The sequence below is a fragment of the Vicugna pacos genome, chromosome 20 (assembly GCF_048564905.1).
Source record: "Vicugna pacos chromosome 20, VicPac4, whole genome shotgun sequence".
NCBI lineage: Eukaryota > Metazoa > Chordata > Mammalia > Artiodactyla > Camelidae > Vicugna > Vicugna pacos.
In genome coordinates, this window is record NC_133006.1 from 42,824,669 (window position 1) to 42,852,235 (window position 27,567).

A 27,567-nucleotide genomic window follows, 5' to 3' on the forward strand; every position below is an offset into this window, starting at 1 on the left:
GATCCAAGCTCCTGAAGACTCCTGGGCCCCTCCCAGCTGTGGGGAAAGGGGTGTCTTGTGACCCCCTCCCCGGGTGGGTAAGCAGGTCTTAAACAATGAACCCATTCTAATACTCCAGTGTCCCTCAGCTTCCAGGTCAAGTTCAGCCACTTTTCAGTCCCTGTGTCAGCCAGCCAACCAACCGAACTGTTACAACACTTTCTGATTTCTGGAGCTGCACCATTAAACGCAGGCTTTAAAATAACTATGTGCAAGAAATAAAGAAAGGAATCAAATTCATAATGTAAGAACAGGACAGTATGAAATAAAAACAGGCAGCTCTGCAAAAGAAACACAGAAATTCCAGAGGTTAAAATACATAGTCATCAAAGTGAAAAACTCAAAGATGGGTTGACCAGTAGGCTGGACAAAGGTGAAAAATAATAACTAGCAAGTTGGAAGAAGTCACCCACCATGACTCATAAGGAAGAAGAAAGACGGAAAATACAGGAGAAATGCGAGGGACAGACTGACCAGTGCCAGCCAGCATGCTACAAGGCAGCCCGGCGAACAGAGTGAGAAAACCGGGGAGCGAGTGTTCACGAGACGGGGATGTGCCATCTCCCAGAGCCCAAGGCAGTCCCCAGACTGCAGAAGAGCATCAGGCATCCAGGAGAGTGAGTGGAAGCCAAGCCGCCCCTGCCCGCGTCCTCCTGCAGCTCCAGCGAGTCACCATTCCTAGGGCTGGTTCCCAGCAGTAAAACCAACACCATCACGGTTGACAGCTGCCGGCCTCCGGGCTGCTAGTCCGCATCAGGCCCTCCACTAAGGAAGCGTTACAATTCGAATTGTCTCTTCTAGTTTTAACCTTCAAAACATCCTGTGAGAGAACTCAGGGCACAGGAGGAGAAACAGGCTCCGAGGACCCAGGGACGTTACCAAGGACCCTCCGCGGGAATTCAAACGCAGAGCTGACTGTGGGTCCTAGAACCTTGTTCCCTCCCGTGCCCCGGTTAGCCAGTAGCTCCCGAGGGAGCTGTGTCCTCCACACTGGCTCACAGCCACCTCCTCCTCTCCCCTCAGGGCCCTGTCACTCCCCTGTCTGGACTGCAGCAGGCCTCTCTGGCCGCAGCCTCGCCCCCCCCACCGTCTAACCCTCGTCCACAGGACTGTGACCTACCAGAGCGCCCTCCAGAACCCAACACCGACAGCATCAACCCTCTTCAACTCTACCCCCTCCCCCATCCCGCCATCGAACACCTCGTTCCTCCAGCGAGACGCGCAGCACCTCACCTCCCCCCTCGCAGTCTCCCTCCACACCCACAGGTGATGTCTCCATCACTTAACCTGCTCGCTCTCCCTACCAGGCCTGCCCACGCGCTGCTCCCCCGAGGACTCCCCCCGCGCGCTGCCCGCCCCACCACAAGTCACAGCCCCCGTGTCAGCAACGCCCACCCTCCTAGGGCGCACGCACACCGCCGTCCGCATCGGCCCACTAGTCCCCCGGGCATAACTCTTGTCTTTTTCTCTTGGGCGTGGAGTCCCTGTGGACTCACGCTCAGCAGGCCGTCGGGAGCTCTCGAGGATGGAGGAGCCTCCTCTGCAGCATTTGCTAGGGCCCACCAACCTGGACCCGGGTCAGGTGAGTGTCGCCAACGCCGAAGCAGGACGTGTCCCGACAACAGCGTGGCTCCCCCTGCGGGACGTCCTTTCAGCCTCTGCACTGAGCCAGGGACAAGCTCCTCCAGGGAGCCGCTTCCATCTTTGTTTTTCCTAAGTTCTCCTCCTCCCTGCTCTCCATTCCTCCTCAGAAGAACAGGGTGTGGGCATCACTGACGTGGCAGTTCCTCCTGGCTCCCCGCCTTGGCCCTTGAGGTGCACACGTGCACACACAGCGGGAGGGACGGGGATGGGGGGCTGCTGTGCTCTGTCATCAGGTGGACGTGGAGGTGCAGGCTGGGCTGGAGCAGGCCTGGGGGGAGCGTGGGGCTGCAGGAAGACGTGGATTCCCGATTCCGTCCCACTGACCCTTCTCCCACCTTGCGTCCGTGTCCTTGCAGGGGCTCCCGGGGTCAGCTGACAGAGCAAGAGGATGTGGCCTGGTTTTCGGTGGTTCTGTCAGTCTCCCTGATGGACAGCAGTGCCGGGAACTCCTCCCGGCGGGCAGAACTGTGAGCCGGTTGCCCAGCTGTTCACTGTGCCTGGAGGGTTAGGTGGTCAGATGTACGATACGAGTGGACTCCTGGGTGTGGGGCCAGCGGTTTGGCTGGATGGTCGGGGACTTGGGAGAAACGTGCGTGGAAAATTGGTGACAGGGAAATTTGAGGAAGAGCTATGTGGATAGACCTCTCTGAATGGGCAGGAACATTTGCGTCCCATGTGAACGCCCACCTGAGGGTGACCTCAGCAGAGGAGGATTTTTCTGTGGGTCCCGGTCGGCCTCTTCCCCCTGCACGGTCGCCGCCCAGGGGGCTCCTGAGCACAGTGGCCGTGTGGCAGGGTGGAGGCGGTACTTGGGCCCAGCAGCGTGGCTCTCTCCTCACCGAGGCTGACCCAGCTTCGGCAGAGGCCAGCGCGGGGCCCCTGAAAGGGCACCTTCCCGGACAGCCGGGCAGCTACGTGTGGCGCCGTCATCGTGTTGGGCCACTTCCCTCACGGGCCGGGCAGCGTTTACTGGAGTGGACACTTCCTCTAGACACGGGTTTGCCTTCCCTGCACGCCCAGGCCGCCACGCGTGGACTGCCAGGCTGCCTGCCCCACCTCCCGCAGCTCTGCTCCGGACGGGCCAGCCCGCCTCACCAGGCCCCCCGCTGTCCCAAAGCAGCTGGCTTGGCTGAACGGTGGAGTGGCGGTTTTCCTGGTCCTCGGTCATGGTTTGGATAGTATTTTGTTGTCATCTGGGCCACACACTCACTGTCATTCAGTGTTACACACGAGCCCTCAGGGCTGATGTCGAGGCTCGAATGGACACTCGAGCACCTTCCCAGCCTCCCGCCGGCAGCGCAGCGCTGGCGTCAGTGAGAAAACTGGAGGGCTTTCTGAATCGACAGGCTGCCGCCCCTCTCATTTTCATTCTTAGATGTGGTCACGGAGCACTTACGGTGACCGGGAAGGGTGGCCGCAGGCACACGGGATGGCAGGAACGGGGTGAGAGTGTGGGGTCCCAGGACCTGGAGACCAGGTCGGGGCACCAGCCCCGGGGAAGCAGTGGCGGGAGGAAGGCGCGTGTGTCACCTGCACCACCCTGGCCTCCGCCCAAACCGGGACTGATCCAGTGAGTCTTGCATGCAGCCCCATCGCAGAGCGCCAGGAAGGGGTGTGTGTGTGAGTGTGTGTGTGTGTGTGAGTGTGTGTGTGTGTGTGTGTGTGTGTGGTGGAACAGGAAAACCTAGTACCTTTGATCCCATCATTTGAACCAGGAATAATAAATGTAACTATTTTAAGTATGAAGTTTAGAATTCCAACCCGGAAACACAAAAACATATTTACTCTTTTCTGTTAAGTAATCAGATCTGCTTGCTCGTGGCAGACAAATAGTTTCAAGCCCCAGAGGTATAAGGAAAAAATTATGGGAAAGAACTTTGTGAACAGATGTCTATTATTTGATTTTAGCTGTGGAAAACCACAGTCTTAATTTGTGGAACACTGGTGTTCCGTGGGAGGAGAATTTGAGAACCGCTGAACTTGTCTGATCGGTTCCTCTTCACCAGGGCAGACTGGGTCCCTGCTAACCGAGTCTTACTCCACACTTCAAGGCCGCATCGCTGCAGGCGGAGCCGTGAGAGCTGGGCGCCCACGCTGTGGGTCAGGTGTGCTGTCTGTCCTTGGAAGCTGGGCTCCTCTTTTTAACCCGGCGCTGGGACGCGCATCCTGGGGTGGCTCTGGGGCTGGGCAGCCTCCAGAGACTGCCTCTGAAAGCCATGACCTTATCAGTCAGAGACAGTTTCCTGTGTCGTTGAGATGTTCCTTGGCAGAATATTATTTTTCTTGGTGAATGTATTGTGGTGTAAACCACGCACGCAGAGCCAGCTCTCTGTTCTCCTGAGTGAATTAGCTGTATTGTCACTTATCTGTGGCAGATCTTGCTTTTAAGTTTATTGACAGGGACTCCTGTCATTGGTGACTTGCTCAGTTGAGGTCTTGGCTTTCTTTTTATTCTGCTTTTTTTTTTTTTTTTCCCCCGCAGCCTGAGTCACAGCCAGGAAGTCCTTTGAAACCAAACCCTTATTTGTGTTTCAGGGAGAGTTCGGGAAATGGTAACTCTGCTTAAAAGGGCGCTTTGGTTTCTCTGCTGAGGTCCTTCATTGTTTCGCTAGCCTGGTGTGTGTTCTTGTTCTGTCCAAGAGGCGTTGTCCAGGGGCCTGTGTGGGGACCCGGGTCTTCCCAGCCGCCTGTGGGTCAGCGCGTCACAGCACACCTTTGTTACGATGTTGGACATGAATTTCCAGAGCCTCACGTACGTCCGGGTGGAAATCTGGGCATCCTCAGAGAAGCACTCAGAGGCTCTCCTCTCTTCTCTCCCCTGCCTTGTTTGTAAATCTTGTCCCGGTTCCCAGTGCGGTGGGCACGGTGGGTGCTCTGTGAACACCTGCTGGCACTCATGGCACTCGTTACTACTTAGCAGCTTGTTTCAGTCGATGAGTGAAACTAACTTACACGTAGTATCAGAGATTATTAGACTGTGAATTTTTCTTAGCATGATACTTTGGACAAAGTTTATTAAAAATATCTCAAAGAGCGGCAAGGTATGTTTTGCAAGAATAACTGTACACACCTATGGAAGTGATATTTGTTAGCATACTTGTAATCTGTGTTTAGCAAACTGAGTTGTCTTTAAAACATTAATTTAGAAATATGCATATCAGCTGATTAATCTGGAGTTGGTTCTTCCTGTCTGAGATGGTCTCCACCTGCCAGGTGGTGCCGTCGCAGGGCTCCCCGCCGAGGGCTTCGTGCAGGTTAGAGGAGAGACACTGTTTGTTAGATGCTTCGTGGGACCGAGACGCTCCCCGTTAGTGCTGGCCTCTCCCATCAGCTCCTCTGGCGAAAGATGACTGCCCAGATCCACTCTTCTCAGAGTTTAGATGTCGTGTGTGCCTTAAGCTGCTATTTACAAAGACAAAGACGATTGTAAAAAGCTTTTGGAAAATATGGTGCTGTGTGTTTTTTATAAGTAGAGAAATTTACATTTGTCTTTTAAGATTTATTTAAAATATGTTAGTCTTAGGCTTAGCTGTATCATAGGTAGCTCTAGAAGCACTGAATTATATTTGCAGTTAAATAATTTTTGTTGGCTTCCTTGTTCATTTACGGTTCTGTGCATGGTGCTGACATGATGTGACCATAAAGCTGCATATTTGCGCATATTACTCACAAAGACTTTTTCAGAATAACGCATTGGCCCACGTTTGGTGTATATGCTAAGGTTTGGGCTTGGCTTAGCTTCACAAGTGGTGGTGGTGAGACTTTGGTTGTATTCTGTAACGTGTGAGAATTCTGAAAATGCTCTGAGGAAACAGAGGAAAAGTGCATCATTATTTTTTTAATACGGCCAAGAAGGTATGTTTGCTGTCGCATACCCAGAGCATGTAATTACCGGCCCTCCCCCTGCCCTTCACTCTTATTTTCCATGATTTAATTTTCTGTAGAGGTAACTTTGAAGGTTCTTGCTGTAAGTGGCTGTGTTTGTCAAGCCAGCTGAGGACTTGGGAACGACCGCCTCACTCCGCCGGCAGGCCGGTGCTCACTAAGGTGCACCGAGGGGAGGAGGAGCCCGAGTGGCCGTGTCTGGATGTGGTGGTTTGGGTGACGGTCGGGGAAAAGTCGGAAGGCAGTTTGCTCAGCCCCCGTCCCCGGCCTTCCCCACAGCGGTGCGGGAGGGTCAGGGCAGTGGACTTAGGACAGGCAGATGGCCAGCAGGTACCCAGTGGGGATTTCTACTAAAGGGGGACCAGCTGTGCCCTGGGATTCTCACTGCAGCTGCCGGTTCCTAGTTCAGGTCCTCTGACGCGTGGTCACAAGGGAAGCACATCTGGGCAGCAAGATGGTAGGGGTTTGAGGTTGATTGGAAATTGTGCTTCATGTTTCTTCTTCACTTTTCAGGGGGAGAAAGCCCCAGACGATGGTCGCAGGCCATCTGTGCTGTACTCTGGTGTTCTGTTCTGCCCGTACTCCAGGAAGCGTGCTCTTCCTCGAGACAGAGGCTCCGTCTCGGAGGAACCGTCTGAGTGGGAGCTGGGACAGCCTGTTGGTTTCTGTTCTGCTGTGTACACGTCTAGGGCATGTGTGCTTTTGGTTTGCTTTTTTAACATTTCCAGTGCTGTGAAGGGGAAAGAAGGCTTGGAACCAGCAGGGTGGCGACGGGGCCACTGTGGGAGCCGAGAGTGAAGGAAGGTGCTGTGGCGGGGAGGGGTGGGTGTGGCTGGGGCTGAGGTCCATTTCGCCTCTGCGATCCCGTCAGAGGCAGTAGTGAATCAGACGGTGCCACGCCGGCGGGTTTGGATGCTGCTTTCCAAACAGGCGTGTCCCCCAGACGCACGGGAAAGGCTAACACACGCGGCCCGTTCTGCTCATCATTTCGCCCTCGCGGGTCACAGGAGGCCTGCTGAACGGTGCCAGCATCAGTTAGGCTGGGACACATATTGTATTGGGTAACAGAGGAATTTAAAAATTCCTGTTTGTTTTTCCCTGGGGCGCTCTCCCCAGTGGGCTGGCGGTGAAATACTTTTACAAGTGTCCCCGTTCATCTCCGACTGATGCAGGATACGAAGTGGCTTGCGGTTTCCTAATTACTGAAGCCCTAGTTTCTTTGGCAGGTCTGTCCTCTGTCTGTAGATTTCCTTTTGGCAGCAGAAATGTGCGCTCCTGTGACACGATGAGCTCTGGCTCCTTTCGTGCAGGAGACGTTCGTGTGATGGGGGATCTTTTGTGTCCGGAGCTCCAGCTCAGCTGTCCTTGTCAGTGGGCTGAAGTGGGTTTCACCACTTGCTTGTTTCCTGGCTCCCTTGAAACGAATCTGACACCGATGACCCCCTTCCACCCCAGACATCACCGTGTCGTGACGTCCACGTTCAGAAGGAAGACGCAGACTCTAAAGAGGCTTGAGCTCTGGAGCACTTGTCTAGCGGGAGTCTCTCTGGAACCTCGGTGCCTGAAGCGTGTGGTTCACGGATGAGCAGTGTCCCCGAGAGCCTGACAGACTTGCAGAGTCTCGGCCCCGCCGCCGCCCACGGAGTCAGAGCGTGCATGGTGACACGGGGTCCTGTTGTTTGGGTGCACAGTCAAGTGTGGGAAGTGCTGCTCCAGAGCCCACGGAGCCCACCAAGACCACCTGTGCACCGCGGCTCTTCCGGGCGGGGCTGCTAGTGGTTTAATCACTCATTTCCGCACTTTACGCAAAAGCGAAATTCCTCTGAAATACAAAGGGATAGAGTTTATTATGTGCATAGATAGGGAAAAATCAGAATTAGTTCTGTGTTTCTACGTTCTCTTTGGCAAGTTTAGCAATGTGGGCAAAGCTGTGACATTTGGCTCTTATTTAAAACTCCGAGTGATTTTTTGCTTTCGTCTCGTTTTCATAGGACATCTGAGAGAGTATGGGTTGATATTTGGTGAAAGGAAGACCGAGCGTATTCAGTGTGGAAATTAGGAAGCTCTCATGCAAAGGGACAAAAATAATGTCTACCCCGAATATACATGTGCTTTAACAGTGTTGTTTTGAATCACATTCTCTGTTCCTTACGTGACTTTAGGATAAGGAGAAGGTAATTTACTTTGTTGGTCACATTCTGAAATTAAAAATTTTTTAATTAAGAAAACCTAAAGTATCAATACAGTCTGTTTAGGTAGTTACCAGTGATATATTCTGAGACTGTATTTTAAAAAAACCAAAGACCTTTTAGCTTGTTGTGAAAATCAGTTTTGGTCGTGGGCCTAACTCATTAGTTCACTCATTTCTTTCATCATTTACTTCTTGGGCGTATGGTTTGGGATAACACTTGTGCGAGGGATGGCTCTCTCCCTCCAGGACTCGGAAGTCTTCATTAGATTTTCTTAATAAAAAAATGAGTATCGTTTTTTTTAAGTAAGAGCATTTGTTTCAAGTTACAGAATAGGAACATACATATAACTGAATTCCCTCGGAAGGATGTTCTCGAGGGACTGAAATGTGTCTGCCCCTAGTGTTTCTCCTTCACACTTTGCCTTGAAAGTGTAACATACAACTTAACACAGAGGGGAGAACCGGCTTTTAAGGTGCTAAGTAGTGTATTTAATTTTCTAAGCCCTGGGGCAGGAAGTGGCAGCAACTGAACAGATTTTAAAAAAAGGCACTCTACCATCTCTTCAGATCTTCCTTAACGTTTAATAACAACATGTAAGTGTCCCACCTTCCGTGAACCTTTAAAAGAAGAAGTAACCCCAATACTCACTTGCAATAAATGCCAAAAATGATTTTAATTTGCTTTTTTGGTTGGCTTATTCGTTATAGCTGTTTGATTTTGTAAACAGACCGGTCCGGTCTAAAATATCTTTTCAAGTTATGGCCACTGTATTTGGTTCCATATACCTACATTTCAACTCACATTTGAAAAATCTTCAGAGAAGCCGTTTTCGGCAGAATCGCTGACTCTCGCCCTCCCCTACAAGAGGGAGGACAGTCGGATGGAGCTGATGCTTAAGAGGAAATTGGCATCACGGGCCTTCCTCCCACACTTCATTTTTCTTAAGGAAGTGGTATTCCCAAGTGTTCCATTAATGGCAACTCCTGTGCACATGGTGCCTAAATGTGAAATATTTAAAACAAGTATGTTCTTCTTACCTGCTGCCTGGGACACACCAGCCTCCTCCTGTGGGTCAGACACAGTAAGGCTGAAATGTTGAGCCATCGCGTATTGGTGGCACGGAAACCAAATGCTTCCTTTTACATGAGAGACACCTAGAATAAATTTTGGGCATTCGATCACAAGGTTTAGCTGCAAAAGATATGCCCCCAAATGGTAATTACCTTTCAAGTCAGTCTAGAAGTCCACTCAAGTTTTGGAAACTGTCCACAATTTTCTGCTTTCTTTATTAATTGTCAAATTAAGAGAAAAAAATCCTTGTCTTTTTGTACTTCCCCGTCTCCTTTTGTGTTCTGTCTGTTAAGTGTAATCATTGGGGAATGGTAGAGATAAACTTGGTTAGACATAAACTTTTAATCAGTGATAACAAATATCTCTGATTTGCATCATCTGCATGTATCATGTTGGGCCCATAAAGCCTCATGGAAAGAAGTGAGTTTGTTTCCTTAAGTTGGGTTCTCGAGTCCCTGTGCCCATGTGGTGGGAGGGCCTGGCACCCGGGTCCTGGAGGATGAGCCTCACCTCTGGTTCGGAAGATACATTTCACACATGAAGTGTGATTACATGTATTATGAGTTGAAGAACATAAAAGGTTATGAAAGAACGGTTAAAATAACCAGCCTCTTGAAGGTTTAATACTAGGTTGAGCCACATGAAATAGGTAAAAAGCTGTAGCTGAACTGCTGACCAGATTTCGTATGGTTCAACCCATTACAGTACTCTTTGGAATTGCCTGGTTTGGTCTAAGCTAAACTTAAAAAAAAAAATCTCAATAGACTTTTCTAGAACTTGCTTTTAGCCAGATAAAAATCAACACTGGATTGGGTCTGGCTAGAAGTTCAAGTCCTTAGTGATAAATAGTTTGAAAAATTTAGCTTTTCCTCTGATCATTCATTTAATTACACCTCGATGCATGCATTTATTGATATGTTGTTTAGTCTAATACTGTAAACTTAGAATTAGTCAAGAGGAAAGTTTTGAGTGGCACCAGACAGCAAATATCTGGATGTTGAGTGGCCTAGGCTTAGGTGGAAAAAATCTTTTAGTGAATTTGAGTTGGAAAAAGAGTTGGTACATACTTGTGGTCACTGACTTTCTTTCCTAGTTTATGTGCCAAAATCAGAATTATAGATCCTAACCACTTCCCAGTATCTTAATTTAATTTTCAGTATAAGAGTGCTTTTCAAACATTGTTTTTGTGTGTTAGTTAATGAAAATTATTAACAGAAATCTGAACTGAACAGAAAATTTATTTATGTGCCATTTTGATACTGAATGGAATTTCTGAAATAGAAGTGAAAGATTCCCCAAATAGGATCACTTTGTGTATTCACAAGGCATTTTTAAGTCCAAAAAAAAAATGTGGACTGGGCTAATGTCTTTAGAAGAAGAAAGACTAAACATACTCCATGTGTTTTCCACTTCTGTATCTAAAATCTACCATGAAATATCAAATCTTTTTATTTGAATTTTTAGTAAATGTGATTGTGACTTGGAGTTGAACGTGCCATGGGAAAGAATAGTTGGAAGATAGTTACACAGGGAAACGTAAAAGCAGCCTTAATAAATACGTTCTGACTTTCTATGCGAAATGTTACGTGAACAAGGCAGAAATCAAACTGTAGAAAGTCTCTTTCATCACGTTTACCCCCAGTGGGCTCTTCTCCCCTCAGACTACAGTTCTCGGTGCATCTTTTCAAAAATGTTCTTACGCACAAGCCAGTACATATCCTTTACAAATTTGCGTAAATGTTGTATTTTACACAAAAGTCTGCCCCTTGCTGGACTAACAGCCTTGTTCACGCACATGAATGAAGCTGAATAAAAGTATGGTGTTGATACCTTGTTTTGGTTTACATTTATTTTGTTTTGAGTAGGGGTCCATATCTTGCATGTAACATTTATTTTCTATTTATGTATACGTTTTCTGTTAATTACCTGTTCATAGCTGCGTCTTTTTCCTACTGGACTGCTTGTTTTTTTTCTGGGCATGTTCTTTGTGGGCATTCGCTCTTTTTGCCGTATTGAAGATAATTTTTCCCCCTTCATTTTCTCATTTTGTTTTTAACGATTTGGTATTTTTTGGCCCTACAGAAATCTTAAATTTTTCTGTCATCAGTCAAGTTATCAGTCTTCCTCTTTACAATCTGGGTATTGCATCCTGCTTAATGTATTCCCTGCTCTAAGATTATAAATACACGTGTCCATCTTCTTCTAGTGTTTTTAAGCTTTGCTTATTAGGCCTGAATTTTATTTTGGTGTAAGGACTGGGGTAGGGTTGTGACTCAATTTTTTTTTTTCCTAAAATGCTGTATCCCAGCATCATTCGTTCAGTAGTCCATCTTTCCTCCGTCGGCTGACACACGCTGCTTGTGCCTTCCGCTGCATTCCTGTGTGTTTGGGGCTGTGTCCAGGCTTTGGTTGCATCACCGTGTCTCTCTGCTATCTTATGTTTCATGATACATAGTTTTCATGACCAACAGGATTTTATCCCTCCTACTAATCTTTTTTGGAATTTCCAGATTATTCTTGCATGTTTATTTGACTCTAGCGTATAATTTTGCCGCTTTCTGTCCAAAAACCTATAATCTGCATTGAATCAAATTTAAGGTTAATTAGGGCTCAGTGATATCGTCATAATGTTGAATCTTCTAATCCAAGAGCAAGGATTATCCTAGAATATTTGAAAATACCTCTGTTTATACATCTTTGAAGAGTTTAAAGCTTTCTTTGTGTGATTATTATTAATATATAACTCTGTTTTGGGTATTTAAATTTTGTTGCTAGTATAAATAGGATATTTCCCCCCAGTTTAATTTTATTGTTTTTATATTGGAAAACTCTTGATTTTGAATAATAATTTTGTAACCAGCTAATTTAAAAGAGTTTTGTTTTTTAGGTGTACAATTACATCATCTACAAAATGATCATTTTTATGTTCTTTCTCATCTAATTGTTTTCATTTGTAGCAGGAAGAAATCCTTATCTTTTAAATACTTTCTAAATTTGACCAGTAAAATACTTTGAATTTAGTTTGATTATAAATAGCTTTTCAAGGAAGGTCCTTTTGAATATAGTTTTCTGTTTAATAAAAGGAATTTAAGTACCACTTTTAAAGAAATAAAACCAAATCATAAGGAAATAAAAACATGGACTTAGGTATTTGTTTACATTATTATTTTCATTTCCTAGAACTGTCTATGTTTATGACATTGACCTGTCAGCTTGTGTGTGGCCTGTAAATATGGTGGACTTTCCACCAGAAGACGCGAACTTTAATTTGGAAACCTACACAGATCAGCAAATGCCATTTTAGGTCAGTGTTTCTGACACCTTTTGGTAAGAGAACGTGCACTATTTTAAGGAGTATATTTTAAATTAGAAGTCATATAATTATTTTAATTTATCTCAGGAAAAAAGTATTTCCTCTGTTTCTACTATGTGTTTTTGTGGTTGACTTTTGCTTAAAAATGAGGTTAAAGGCAAACCAAGATAATTTAAAGAAAAAAGTAAAAATAGTATATAAATGTCATAAAGCTTTTAAAGCGTGAGAGAGATTGAAATTTGGAAAATACAGTTTGGGATTAATAATATTGTACATACCTTTAGAGAACAGGAGCAGTCTTCTATGTATTTTGTCAATAGCAGTACTTAATAATAATACTGAAGGTAAGAATGATACTGGGGATTATTGTGAGCCAGCGATTGCATTCAGAGATTTTCTACATTACCGTGCGCTGATTGTCAGAGCTCATCTTCCTGGTCTCACGGTCTCGGAGAGACGGTGGGGCGCACTTGCACGAGACTGCATGGCTAGCCAGTGGCTGTCTTGCACATTCTTCGTGAACTTTATTCAGAATCCACTCTGACTCATTCAAATTTATGTGACAGTTATTTTTTGAAATTTATACTTCCCTTTAGGGAATCTTCAGTAAACATATAGTGTTTTTAAGCTAATTTGCTGTTATAGACAAAAACATAAGAATACCTTGTCTCAGTACATCCTGGTATATCACTGATAACTCAGGCATCTCTAAGGGACATTCGCCAGTGTAAGAGCAGATCCAATCAGATTTACATTCACAGTTGATAAATATTCAAGCTGGTTGGAAGCTGTGAACTCTGACTGTGGTCTGTATAATTTTTTTTGTGGAATGGAGAACGATAACTTATATTTGGTATTACATAACAATTAAAGAAAGAATAATTGATCCACTTAGAAATATGAGCTAACCACAACACTTTTAAATTTATTGAGTGATTAGAACTCAATATATGGTGAGTATCTACAAAGCTTGCAGAAACATCCAGTCTACTGAACGTTATTTAGTATTAATTATTGTGCGTTATTCATCTGAAATAATTGCTCCTTATAGGTGGAAGTAAGTTCAGAGATTACTTTAGAATTCAAGCTCTAATTTTGTAGTTGAGAAAACTAAAGCCAAAAGCAGGAAGCGATTTTCCCACAGGGCAGCGTGGTAAGTGACAAAGCCAGGTAGGCGGCGGCCCACGTCCCTCCAGTCCTGCGGAGGTGGCCTCGCGTCAGAGGGCGAAGGAGACCTGACGCCTGGGGGACGGGCCCCGCTCGGAGGAATTCCTCACCGATTTCGCCTCTGTGGGAGATTCTGAGTTGGTTGTTGTCTAGTCAGTTCCTAGCACTGTTCGTCTTTCTGTACCTCGTCCTAAAAGAAGATCGCTGACAAGTGTTTGTTCCTCCCCGGCAGCGCGTGCTGGGTGGAACGAGCGCTGCTGGCAGAGGTAACGAAGCACTCACGGCCCGGACCGCAGGGGCCGCGTCAAGGCGGCGTTAGCCTCCAGCGCCTGTGGTTCTTAATGCAAAGGGAGTTTCAGGGCCCACCCTCCACCGCAGACCGACATAGAGCGTCTTCTAAGTGTTCCTTCTGCTTCCGGGATGCATAAGGTACTTTGAAGACACTTAAAAAAAAAAAAAAGAAAAAAAGAAAAAGAGAGCTCCTAGAAGGAAACCTGGGCGCAGTTACTGCGTGCGGCGCGGGCGGGATTGTGCCTTGCGCTCCATCTGCCCACAGCTTGTAAAGTCAGTTAAATATAGTCCCGGCCGGGCTCTGGAACAGCAAATAGGAAAGAAGGGAAAGCTGGGGGCGTGCTGGTGAAAAACACTTCAAAGTAATTTATTTTGACGCTTCTTAAAGGCGTCTTTGTAAATGCACTTTTAAATAGCAGTTCTGTTTCCCGACTCCCCGCGAGAGCGCAGAAGGGCCCGGGCTGAGGAGGGCTGGCGTGGGAATGCTTTCGGCTCTGTGGCTGCTTGTGTAGGGCGGCTGCTCTCCTCCGCGCCGCATGGGCGGTTTTGTTTTGTTTTGTTTTTTTTCTTAATGGACCTACATTCAGGTGCCTGCAAAGCCAGTTTGTGGCACACACCTTGTATAATCCTCACCGTCAAGTTTCCAAAGAGAAGGAGACACAGAAATGGCCCAATGCTCAGTAGCAGTTTGGGGAATAAATAGAAAAGGCCCTCATCCTGTTATCCTTCCATCCATTCCAGTGACGTCAGCCAAGCCGACTGCCTCTTCAGGCCGAACTGCTGCCTTCTCCATGGGTTTCCCCATTAATAAGGAAACAGTTACCTGCCTTCCCCGGTTAGGTGACTGCTCTGATGCAGAGCGTGTAGCCTCCTTACGCGTCTGACGCAACCGCGGGCGGCGGTAGAACAGTTTCTGCTACTTTTTAAATTGTCTGTGTTTTGTGTTGTCAAGGCCTGGTTTCCTCGCTGGTGAAGGGGTTAGACTCGGCTGCCCTTCAGGGCCTCTCCAGGGCTAATTGTGTGGTTCATCACTGCGTCGAGGGTGCTCTGGGGACCCCCCGGGCCGGCAGTCTTCCGGGGCACCCCCGCGGGCCGTCTCCCGCTGCTCTCCGCTGCATTTCCTCTCCCTGCGAACGTCACTCCCGGGGACTTGCTCGTGGCTTTTCACGAGGCCCAGCCCCGGGAGCGCCACCCCTTTCACAAAACTGATGGGACCCGGCGCAGTGTGACAGCAGGTCTGAGAGCCCTTGCCCTGGGCCGCCGCCGCCTTAGATGTGGGCACGAGCCCGCGCCGAGGATGCTTTCAAGGCCGGTGTTTATGCTCGGCCGCCCTACTTACGGCTTCGAAGTGCATGTGGAGCCCTGAATAGATCTATTAACTGGAGGTTTTCACACTGCAAATCAGAATTTACCACTCTCGGCTTAGTCACACCGGCATTTAATTTATTTTGGATCAGCCCCTTTAGCAGGGAACTGAAGGTTTTACTGCTCAAAAAATGCTTTTGAAGCTTTATTTACCCTGTTGCTCACTCAACATCTGACAAAAATGTGAAAGTGCTTCCAGGAATAGTAAAAATGTGTTTCAAAACACTGGACTGAAACAGGAGGTTTAGTTCTGTGATCTGGGTGCCCTGCTTCGAGAATGTCTAATATACAACCTTCAGAGGCACTTTGACACAGGAGTCTTTGAAATTCAGATACTCCTACCATATTTTAAATGTGAGTCAATATATAAATATTTTGTTAAGACGTGTTGTCAGCAACACATCTATTTCGTTATGCATAAAATCTACTTTTAGTTTCTAAGTTGCTGAATTGTCTAGTGTGCTCAGGGGGCTTTCTCTAAAGCACTTTTACTAGGCTTGGATGCATCTTTATATTTTTTGGAGAATCTTAGAAACAGTTCTGTTTTGTAGCGTGATCTGCATTGTAAGCCTCTCATTAAGGACTGAATTTCTGTGAAAATACAAGATTGTTGCTGACCTCACTGGATTGACGGTGACGGTGTGCGTCTCTGGCGAGGGGAGGGCTCCACGGGTGACGGGGCCGGGGGGCGGCTCCAGAGTGAGGACCCAGGAACGATGATGCAGACGTTTCCAGCATCTTAAAGCCAGGACGAGAGATAATTAATCCCAGGGTTTCAGTGTTACAGTAATCTGAGTCTAGGTCTTTCCTCCCCCTCTGGAGTATTGTCAAAATATCTTAAACTTGTGGACTAAGTCGCTGGAAAGTTCAGGTTCAGAATCTCGTGCGTGCTTCTGGGCTGGCAACCCCTGTCACGCAGCACTGAAGTGAGGGGCTTTTTGAGTCTCAACAGAGTCGGCTGGGCCAGAGGTTAAGAATTTCCATCTTGATTTTGTTCACGATTTGTTTCAGAGCATCATTTTTGCAGTTTGGCCACCTGGTAACTTCTTTTAGTTTTCATCAAAACTGAATAGTTTTCTGAATGTTTATTTTCCTCCAAAGTACTGCCTTTGACTAACATATCACAAGAATATAGATATTCTAAATTTAAGAAGTAGCCGAATCAGCCTAAGTCAGACTGGAACTGCATATTCTTCTGCTGCCTGGTCCTGCAGCTTCAGCTTTCGGTGTGGTGGGTCATCAGTGACTCTGTCTTTTGTGTCTTCACATCCCCCACCAAGGGGTCTCCTTCTGCTCTGCTTATTGAGTTCCTTTACATCTTCAAAAGGTTGTCCCCAGATTCATCTTGGCAGATTGTACCTGACAGTTAGCTCTCTTCCTGGATATAGACTACATTTAGAGAAAATGTTAACCACTTTCTGTGCAAGCAGCTCTATAGTAGAAAACGCTCCGAGGAAAGATGGACAGTTACTCACGCCCCCGTAGGAACCTACTCTCTCGTTGCAGAAGCCAGAAAAGGAAAATCAAACATCCACATATAGAGATCGTTTCTCTTCTCCTTGAGGGGGTGGCTAAGGAGCAGGTTCGCGTGTGCAGGACCGCCAGAGCAGGGGAGAGGTTAATTACGTTAGAATGCCTGAAGGAGCCCAGAGACTGGCTTTTTCTGATATTATCCTAGAATTCAGCTCTTTAAGAGCTGTAGGGGCCATTAGGGATTACGTAATTTAATTAAATTCCAGTCTTTTATTACCAGAGGTTGCTTACTAGACATGTCATTTAAATATTTTGTTATTGCCTGAAACCCAAAATGCCTAAAATTAATTATCATGTTTCCTACCAAACCAGCCCCCAGTGTCCCCCATCCTCCTCCCAGTCCCCCCACTGTGCACCGTCCTCCTGGTCCCCCAGTGTACGCTGTCCTCCCAGTCCACCTGGCTCCTCCTTTTCTCTGCCCTAAACTCGTGACGTTGCCTGTCTTTTCCGTGTTATCATTGCCCTGGTTTAGGAGCTCAGCCACCATTTTGTGATCCATGAGGTGGCTTTCTGCGGAGTCTCCCTTCCCACTGCTTTTCCGGTTTTCCATCAGTCCTGTTCACCCTACGGATCCTGAAGCCATGCATTTTCACGGATGTTGAACTTACTGATTTAACAGTTAACGTGCAGTGTGCAGATTGTGGCTGGGCCTTGGGTTAAAAAATAAAAAACTACAAAGACATTTTGAGGGCAGTTGGGAAACTTAAAAGCTGACTTTATTAACAGCACTGAGGTCACAGGAGAGTTTCCATCTCCTTAGAGGTTGCCTGCCAAGGGCGCACCATGAAGGTGAAGTGCTGTGTCTCCATCTGGCTTCCCATTGGTGCCCCGCCCGCCGGAGGGCGCGCGTGCCCGAGGCAGGGAGACCGGGCGAAGGTGAGAAACTGGCCATTGTTTCATCGACTTTGATGTCAATGTGAAATTTTTCAAGACGAAAAGCTGGGGGGGGGGAATCTGCGATTACTGCGGAGACTTAAGGCAGGTTTCGAGTCCGGTGGCAGCACCGTGGCTCCGCAGCGAGGGCGGAGAAGTTCTCGCGGGGCGCGGCAGTGCTCCGTGCTCCCGGGGGGCGGGGGCGGGGCGGGCGGGCGGGTGGAGCCTGGCGTCCCCGGGGGCGGGGGCGGGGCGGGTGGGCGGAGCCTGGCGGTCCCGTGGGGGCCGGGGGTCCCCGGCAGGCACGGCCTCTGACCTGGGCGTCACCTGCGCCGCGCCTGGGCGCCGGCTGGTCTGCACGCGCTCCTCCTGTGCCCGTTCTCCAGCCTCCTCAGAGCAGCTGTGCCGCCAAGGGTCCGTTCCTCCTTGTCGTCCTGTCTGGGCTTCGCTGCTGCCCTCCCCAGCTCTGCGTCCAGTGACCAGTAACTTGAACTATTCTTGGAATAGCACTGTCAGCTCCTTGGTTCTGGTCCTTCTTTTTTCCCTCTCTGCCAACTTCCAGCCCCGAATCAGTCTGTTTTTTTCCCCTTTAACCTTGCTTGTGCTGAAATGACTGACTGTTCCCAAGTACGTATATGGTCTCCCTTTTTACTCAGAGTTTCCAGGCTCCTTCGGGCTCACGGTGGGCACCCTGTGTGGTTGGCCTTCTGCTTTCCTGACGAGAAGTGGCCAAGTCTACCTCCTTCCTCAAGCTCCCCGGTCAGTCTTGAGCTTCTGGCCTTTAGCGAGTCACCTTGCTTTTTAGTTCTCGACATACCCTGCCTCCTCTTTCCCCGCTGAGCTTCCTCCAACCGTGCCCACCCTTCTCCCGGCCTGGGGGGACCTTGTCTGTCCCGCTCAGACCCGGCCTTTTCCATCTCCGCTGGAGCCTGGTCCCTGGCTGGACCCGATGGCTGCTCTTCCCTTCTGCTTGTCCATCCGTCTCTCTCCATTGGCTCCCTTCCCCAGCCTGCTGGCCTGTCCTAATCTCTTCCTTGTTAAGGAATAATGTTTACCATTTATTAAGGGCCTGTTTTATGCCATGTGCTTTATTTTTAATTAGGAAATACTCAATACATGAAAAATAATGTGTAACATCTATGAAATTTATGAAGCATAATAACGATAAAATGAAAACTGGGTTAGTCTTCCTCTGACTTAAAAATTTAGTAGTCCTGGTTAAAGCCCCCTGAGTGCCCCTGCTGCCAAAGCCCAGAGGGGCCCACACTGTGACTCAGGGCTGCGCTGGGTAGTTCTGTGTGCCCTTCAGCTTATAAACGTTACACCATACGGCATGCGATGGCCGCACCTAACTGACCACGAAGTCAAAGAATACAAAACACCTGATTTTTTTCCAGTTTGACTGAACTATAGTTGACGCACAGCGCTGTGTAAGTTTAAGATGCTCAGCAAGGTGACTTGACTCACATGTATTGTGACATGATCACCACGGTGAGTGTAATTAACGTCCATCATCTCAAAAAAATGGTGTTTTTCCCTTGTGACGAGAGCTCTTAGATCCCCTCTCCTAACAGCCCCCTTGTATGGCAACAGCAGCGTTCAGTGTGGCCACCGGGTACACAGTTCATCCCTGATATTTATCTTGTAGCTGGAGTTTGTAGCTTCCACCGCCGTCCTCCAGTCCGCGTCCCCTCACCCTCTGGCAACCACAAGTCTGATCTCTTTCTAGGAGGTTTTTTAAGAGTCCACACGTAAGTGAGATCATACAGTACGTGTCTTTCTCTGTCTGACTTTATTTCATTAGCATAATGCCCTCAAGGTCCACTCATGTTGTCAAAAATGGCAAGGTTTCCTGCTTTTCAGTGGCTGAGTAGTATTCTGTTGTGTGTACACTAGGACTTCTTCATCCGTTCGTCTGTCAGTGGAAACCGAGGCTGTTTCCATGTTGTGGCTGCCGTAAACAATGCTGCTGTGAGCGTGGGTGCAGCTGTCTCTCCAGCGCGGTCAGAACATCTCCTTCTGAGTCTGTGCAGTGCTTCTTCCTAGCCGTGTGACCTGCCCTCACCTCCCCAGGACTTCATTCCCACCCTGGAGATTGGGACTCCCCCCCCCACTTACAGGTTGTTCACGAGGCTGGCACTCACAGAGCAGGGCTGCTGTTTCTGCCGTGGGACGTGCTGCCTGCTGCTGTTACTGTTGGCACATACACCGACACGACTCTCCTCGCCCACGTTCTCATCCTCTGAAGTGCAAAGCTTGTCTCTGTGACACTCCATCTGGAACATCAGTAGATGTTTGATGCACGAAAGAATGCGTGAAGAGATACATGTGGCCTTTGGGAGCCAGGATGTGAAACGTGCTCACAGGAAACACTTTTTATTTGGTTAGGCTGTTGGGATGGAGTGATAGTTAAATGAGAGTTTTAATTCTTTACTAGAAAACTGAGCTTTAATCAGTTGGACCCGTGGTTTCTCAATGGTCTACTGGAGAGGCCCTGGTGGCCTGGAGGGGCCAGGGGCTGGGGGATGTGACACCAGGGCAGGGAGGCCAAGAGCATGGAGGGGACCCCCCCCATTTCCAAGTCCTTCCACAGCTCCCCTGCCTTGAAACCAGAGAGTTCTGCTTCAGTTTTGCTGGAAAGGGGCCTTAGTTGTGGGAGTAGCCCAGCTGCTTGTCCCGGTGTGCTGGGTGCAGGGTGGCCTGGCTGCTGGAGGCAGGTGGACCAGGCAGGGCCCAGTGAGGCAGGTACAAGTGGACAGCACTGTTGACATAGAGATAGAGAGAGACAGATGGACAGACAGAGAGGGAAAGAGAGAGAGAGAGGCCCATTTGTACTCCATGTTCTAAAGCAGGGAGACCAAAGCGTCCAGCGGACGGTTTTGGTACGTGAGTGGCAGGCAGGGCAGGGGCACGTCTGCTGGAGGATGGGGCCTGAGACGAGACAGCACGCACACTGAGCTTTGCTTCCTGAGCAGACACTAGCGGCGCTTTGAGTGCCTGTGAACAGCGTGCTGGGTCCCAGCCCGCGCTGTGTCGTGGGCCTGTCTCTCCAGCCCTGGGGACTGCAGCCCATCGGCAGTGACACACGAGGGAGGTGATAGCAGCTGCCAAGGAAAGAGCTGAGTGATTGAGTGGTTCGGACGGGCAAGCCAGGCCCAGCCAGGGTGGAGCAGGTCAGGAAGCACTTTCTGAAGAAAGGATGGTCGAAGTCACACCTGGAATTGTGGGCATTGTGCTTGGCGGGGGGCATGGAAGGTGGCTGGTCAGGAGGGTCGAGGAAGAAGGAGCAGCCTGTGGAGCTGGGGAGGGATGGATGAGGCCAAAGTGGGTCCGTGCAGCTGGAGGCAGGGCCCCGGGAGCAGGACGGGGCTGCCTGGAGCCTGTGGTTCCTGACAGCCAGCCACAGGTGCGGGGAGATGGGGCTCCCCCGAACCCCATCTGGCACCGCTGCAGCTATCCTGTCCGCTCCCCATTCTCTCCCATCTTATCTTAGTTTTCTGGGGCTCTGACAGAGCAAAATATCACAGATTGGGTCCCTTAAACAGCAACGGTTTATTTTCGCACAGTTCTGAAAACTCACAGCTCTGGAAGCCCGGGATCAAGGGATCTGAAGGGTTGGCTGCTTCCTAAGGCCACGAGGGAGGGTCTGTCCAGGCCTGTTCTCTCACCTTTGGTGGCTTATGGGCCATATTTGGTATCTTTTGGCTTCTCCTGTCTCTCCCTCCGTCTTCACTTGGTGTCACCTCATGTGTCTGGGTCCAAATTTCCCCTCTGTGCCGGGTACCAGTCAGGGTAGTGTAGAGTCCACCTCACTCTACTGTGACCTCATCTTAACTAATTCATCCTCAGTGACCCTGTTTCCAAATAAGGTCGAATTCTCAGATACTGGGAGTTAGGACTTCTCAGGGGGACACTATTCAGTGTGTGACTGGTCCCTCTTTGAGCTTGGTGTTGTTTTTAGAAACAGCCCCTTCAGATGTGAACTTTTTCTCCCCTTTGTCCTAAGGCCTAGAGACAAAAACAGAATTGAAACTGGCTTGTAGTAAACATGCAGTAAAATTTACATAATAAGGTCTTTGTTCACATGCCATAATTTACCTCCACCTTGCAAGAAAATACAAGTGCCCATTGTTGAGCGTTAACCTGTTAGACAGTTGCTGCCAAATGGATGTTATTAACCTGAAACCAGTGGGACCCACATGTGTGTTCTGGTGGGGGTGGGGGAGACAGAGGGGGAGAGAGAAAGAGAGAGACACAGGGACAGGGAGAGACAGAGAGACACAGACGGACAGACAGGAACAGAGAGAGACAGAGACAGGGACAGACAAGGACAGAGACAGGGACAGGCATGGAGTGCAGGTAGAGCTGAGCCTGACTTCCCGGGTGTGGTCAGAGTTTGCAGCAGGTGCCCAGCGGACCCTGGGGGACTGCGGGGTGGGTGTGAGGCCGCTGGGCCCCAGGGAGCTGCAGGCAGCTGCATAGGTCCAGGGGCTGGAGAGCGGCTCCCGGCCACCTGCTCATCCTTCCCCCCGTCCTGCGGTTCTTTGTGCCTGGGGACCTGCTGTCCATTCGGAGGGTGTTGCACGTGGTGTGGACTCTTCCTCCTCCCGCAGTCTTCCTGCCCGTCCGAGTCCACGGTCAGCCCCGGGCCACTGTTGCGGGTTTTGTGACGGCTGGAATTCGTCGGGTGGTTCCACCCCGTGGGCGTGTGAGGGGCGGCCGCTCTAGTGGGTGAGTGTCTGTGCTGCAGCTTAGTAACAGCATGGCTGCTACCCCTGGTTCAGCGCAGTAGTTTTTCTTCAGTTACTATTCCAGCGACGCATGTGTGTGACAGAGAGGCCTGCGGCCAGCTCGGGGCGTGGGGTCTTCGAGCGGAGGAAGTGTCTTTGTGTTTGGGGCCCAGGTCCTGCCAGCGAGGGCCGTCTCCTCCCGTGATGGCTGTGCAGCCAGCGGCCCACCCCACAGTCTCCAGGCTGGCCGGGCCCCTTCCCGCAGGTGTCCCCGAGGGCTTCCTGGGGGCCCGCCCCACTCCCTGGAGTACTTCATTGCTGGCTTTTTTTTGGCCTCCTTCGTAGCCCAGTTTTTCTGTTTCATTTTGGTCCTTCAGCTACTTGAAGGCACTGCTATTTTGTTTCCCCCTTGAATATTTTCTCTGGGAACAACACTTTTCATTCTTTTATGCCATGTCTCATTTGTCATTGTCCGAAGCCACTTTAGCTTGCCAGTGTCCCTTAGAAGACTGGAACCACCTCCTGGAGGTGGTGGTTTTACGCAGACACGGGCAGAGAAGCCTCCTGTGCTGCTATGCAGTGCGTTTCCCAGGGCGGCGGGTCCCGCATCGTGGAGACCCGGCGTCCAGCCTTGTGTCGCCCGAGGCCTCCTCAGCCAAGTGGGGAGCTCCTGCGAGTGTTTCTCGGAAGCCTCCGGTGGTGCTGTGTCGTGTGTCTGTATGCAGCTCATGCTCACCGGCCTGAACCACGTGCCCTCCAGAGTGTGTCTCGGGTCAGGGTTTCCCTGGCTGCGTTGGGGACCATGAAGAGCAGAGTGCTAACAGGTGCTGTCTCGGCCCTTGGAGGGCCTGGGTGCCTGTCACCGAGGGACCTGGGACACGCTGCTCCTGGCGCTCTGCCTGCTGACTCCCAGGCTGCCCTGCTCGCTGAGGCCCTGAGAGGCCTGTGGTGATGGTTTTCCTTTCCTAGGGCTGCTCCCCCAACCCCCATGCAGGGGGTTAAAACTGCAGATTTGTCCCCTCTCCGTTCTGGAGGCCAGACGTGGGCAGGCAGCTGGCACCCCGCGACTTGTGGCCCCACCAGTACTGTCTCCTCCCTTTCCCCTGCCTGAAATCCCTCTGGGCCTTCCTCTTGCAAGCACGCCTGTGATGGGATGCAGGGCCCACCCAGGTAATCCAAGATCATCTCGCAGCTCAAGATCCTGGCCTCAGTCACATCTGCAGAGCAGTTTTTGGTGTAAGACCACATTCACTGGTGGCAGGGCTCGGGCCGCGGCCGTGTCTTCGGGGGCCGGGATCTGTCCTGCCGTGGTGACGTGACCACTCGCCGTCCTCTGTCCTCTCCGGCGCAGCAGGCTTTGCTCCGCTCCTCCCGCCCTCTCCTCCGTGGCCCGGGTTGCTTTCCCCTCATCCGCAGTGTTTATCTTCACGCTCAAGTTTTCCTCCTCTTTCACTGTGCCTTCCTGTCCGTCCCGTCTCCCTACTTTCAGTGGCAAGGTGGGTCGGTTTATAGGTGTGACACACCCTGCCCCTCCTGTGTCGTCGCTCCTAGGCTCTGTGCCCTTGTTGACCTGTGGACAGTGTGGGACAGCGGGCGGGCGTCTCTGGAGTCAGACTGTCTGGGTCTCTGTCCCAGGCTCGTTGGGGAACAGCTGTTTGACTTTGGGTGCGTCATATAACTGCTTCTGCCTAAGTGTCATTGTCTGTAAAGGGTGGTAATTAAATACTTTAAAGAGTTGTGAGAATTACATACATTAATAAGTGTAAATTGCTGAGAACACAGCCTGTCCACAGTCGTAGGCCCAAGCCACACGTGGCCCTTGAACAGTTCAGATGCGCTTGTCATGAGCAGGGAATGGAATTCTTAAAATGGAAGCAAAATAAAACGTGTTTCTGTTAAACACACTTCCTCGTGTTGGTAGGACTGCCTTCAGTGTAACTGATTATTTTGCACAGGTCTTGGTGGTTTCGCTAGTTTATTCACTTCAGTTTTTTGCCCCATGTTCCGTCTAACATTGTAATATATTTCTTTGACTATTTTATGTAGACAGCATGACTTTCAATGATGCATGTACAATAGTGTTGGTAGTTAAGTTGAGATGTTTATCTTTTTTTTATTGACGTGTAGTCAGTTTTCAGTGTCAGGCCAGTTTTTGGTGTGCAGCATAATGCTTCAGCCACACATGAACATACATGTATTCCTTTTCATATTCTTTTTCATTAAAGGTTATTGCAAGATATTGAATGAGATGTTTATAATTTTAATTAAAATATAATTGCACTATTTTTCTAGTTAAAATAAGTGTATACCAATTTTAAAGTTTAAACCAAAAGCACACGGCTGTTGCAGAACTGAGTGCAGAGACAGAAGCTGGTGCTACGGTCAGAGCAGCGAGGCTGGGAGACAGGGCTTCCGTGCTGAACCGTGCCTGCAGTTTGCTGGGCCTGAGCAGATCAGAAAATGTTAAGGGATATTTTCAACAAATCCATAGTGGATTTGATTAGAAGTTTCTTCTCAAAGGTCTGAAAAGAAATTAATGCATTTATTTGCCTGAAATCTGAATTAAATATCCAGTAAGTTAAAAAATTTTAATAGGATGTGAGCTTGTAACTTTGGTCACTATAAAATAATTTGGATTAATGCACGAAAGGGGAAACTATTTTTAGAGAGTTGGCAAAAGACATTATTTCAGTTAATGAAGGTTTATTAGAAAATTATGAGAACAGACAAAAAATGTTTTACAGAAATTTAAAGATATTTAGTTGAATCCTCAAACAGTTGCCTGTAGAATCCAAGGTCTCCCTAACATTATCAAAGATCAGTTGACTTAAAACTTCAAGCACTTTTTTTTTAGCTTTACACAGGCTGTTAGTCTGTGCCCGGTAATATACTGGACACCCTTTTTCTCAAAGGATTTCAAAATTTACCAAGAAATACTATAAACTTTTGGCCAGAAATGTCAAATTTGTAGCATAGATATTTCTGAATGTTTTACATATGTCAAAGGAGAATTTCAGATGGATATGAAAGAATTAATTTCTATCATGACAGATAGTTCTCTGGCTATGTGAGGTCAAATATTTTCATGTATTAGAATTTTAAAACAAGAGACTGATGTTCGTCTTACTGCTCATCCTGCTATGTTCTGAAGCTAACTGTCAAGAGTGTCGCAGGTACCATATAAAAATGAATCAGTCTGCACATGGAAAGCGGTGACTTGTAGCCAGTCAGTAGATCTGTGGGGGAGGTGGGGGCCGAGGGCATGGTTACAGGTCTTTGCCGGTGCTCGTCCTTGGAGTCACCAATGAGCTTTACAGAACTTCTGGAACTTTTACTCCAGTATAAGATTTTCTTTTCTATCTTGAAACAGAAGGAACTGTTGCGGCATAGTCAGAAATTATAAAGAAAACATGATGGAGTGATACATGTTTTCTTGCTCATATCACTCTGCTTTTTTTTTATTTTTAAAAAATTGTATAGTCAGTTTACAATGTGTCAATTTCTGGTGTACAGCATAAAGTTTCAGTAATACATATACATACATATATTCATTTTCATATTCTTTTTCATTATAGGTTACTACAAGATATTGAATATTGTTCCCTGTGCTATACAATAGAAACTTGTTGTTTATCTATTTTTATGTATAGTGGCTAACATTTGTAAATCTCAAATTCCCAAATTGATCCCCTCCCACCCCCTTTCCCCAGTAATCATAAGACTGTTTACTAAGTCTGCCAATCTATTTCTGTTTTGTAGATAAGTTTGTAATGTCCTCTTTTTTTTTGTTAAGATACCACATATGAGTGATATCATATTGTATTTTTCTTTCTCTTTCTGGCTTACTTCACTTAGAATGATGATCTCTAGGTCCATCCATGTTGTTGTAAGTGGCATTATTTATTCTTTTTCATGGCTGAATAATATTCCATTGAATAAATACACCACAGCTTCTTTATCCAGTCATCTGTCCATAGGCACTTAGGTTTGCACTGCCTTTGAATGAGCTAAATTTGAAGCTCTAAGAAAAGGACAGCTTGTTTGTGCTTACCTAGGGAGGTATGAAAATTTATGTTGAAATGAAAGATTTCCATAATACAAATCAATAATGATGATCTTACACATTTTTGTAACATGAATCAATATTCAGAAAAGTCTTATTTTTAATAGTGTTACATAAACTGGCTGTAAAAGCTAGGCAGACCTGAAAGAACACTCTCAGAGCTGTTTTCCCATTTGTGCAAATGCTCCTTTGGAGTCACGGTTAATACTTGACACAATTGTTAGAGAGTCATTGAGCTCACTGAGCAGATGTGGATTTTAAGCTGATAGACTTTTGCTCTAAAGTCAAATCAGATTTTCTTAAAAGAGAAAGTGAATCAATTTTGCCAACGTGTATACGAATGTTAAAGGAAAGTGATTTTTTGATACTGAGTTCAGTTTTTGGAAGAATTTTAAGTATATGTACTTGATACAACCTAGGTATGTGGATTTACTTTTTCAACTGCCAACTTTATGAAATCTAAATATAGATTTCTTTAAAAGTATTTCTAAAGAAAATTTAGATCTGAACTGAGATGTGCTGTAAGTATAAAATAACAGATTTCAAAGACTTTAATACAAAAAAGAACGTAAAATACCTCGTTAGTAATTTTTCATTAACATACTGGTCTGATAGGATTCTGGATACGTTGGGTTAAATAAACATACTGTTAAAATTAACTTTTACAGATTTCTTTTTACCTTTTTAAAATTGGCTACTGGAAAATGTAAAATGACACATGCTCACAGTACTTCTACTGGCCGACATCAGCCTCACACATCCCGGCGTCCAGGGCATGTATGTCCGCACTGACATGGTGGTGCTGGTGAGGAGGATGTGCTGACTCCTGTCCTCTCACTAGACCACAAATTCACAGGGCAGGAAGCGCGCCTCCCCCGACTTGAGTTTGCTGTATCGTGTTGCACGTTCCTTTAGATTTAATAGATGTTTGACTGGTTGTTGCGGGATCTGCTTTTCACATTTAAACTACGGACTTAACTTTTTTTTATCCTCAGGATAATGGTGTGAAAGTCCCTTTGAGTGAGCACACGGACACACACTCACATGTATACGCGCACACAGGGTGTTCTGTACGGCATCCTTGAAGGAGGGCTGGTTGTAATCAGTCATTCTTAATGGTGGATTGTTGCAAACGTCGTTGATGACGCTTATTTAAAGATGGTTTTTACTAAACTTTATATGAGTTTTATGTGCATGTATTAGTTAATTAAAAAGCTTTAAACAACCTGCTGTGGCATCTTGTTGTGGTTGAAATACTTTTATTTCGATTGAAAGAGATGCATTGTGGACTAATATTGTAGCGCAGACCAGACAAATCGGTTTCCCATTCTGCTGAGTTCCCTAACTAGCTGTGCGACCTTGAACAGAGGGTTTACGCTTTCTGAAGTTCAGTGTTCTCGT

The 27,567-nt window shown here is 47.8% G+C and overlaps 1 protein-coding gene across 6 annotated transcripts in view; it reads left to right on the forward strand.

The window, feature by feature from the left end:
• The window catches only part of GMDS (GDP-mannose 4,6-dehydratase), a 449,816-nt gene that overhangs the window by 64,903 nt on the left and 357,346 nt on the right, over positions 1–27,567 (forward strand). Inside the window, exon 1 of one of the 6 annotated variants that reach the window (XM_072945788.1) lies at positions 1,550–1,621. The exons of 3 other annotated variants lie outside the window; for them this stretch is intronic. In XM_072945788.1, coding sequence (XP_072801889.1) covers positions 1,565–1,621 — 57 coding nt within the window. In that variant the 5' untranslated portion in view covers positions 1,550–1,564. Of the gene's footprint in view, positions 1–1,549; positions 1,622–13,716; positions 13,741–17,968; positions 18,001–27,567 lie in introns of those variants that run through there. 2 more of the 6 variants (XM_072945792.1, XM_072945791.1) reach the window with 2 other exon arrangements.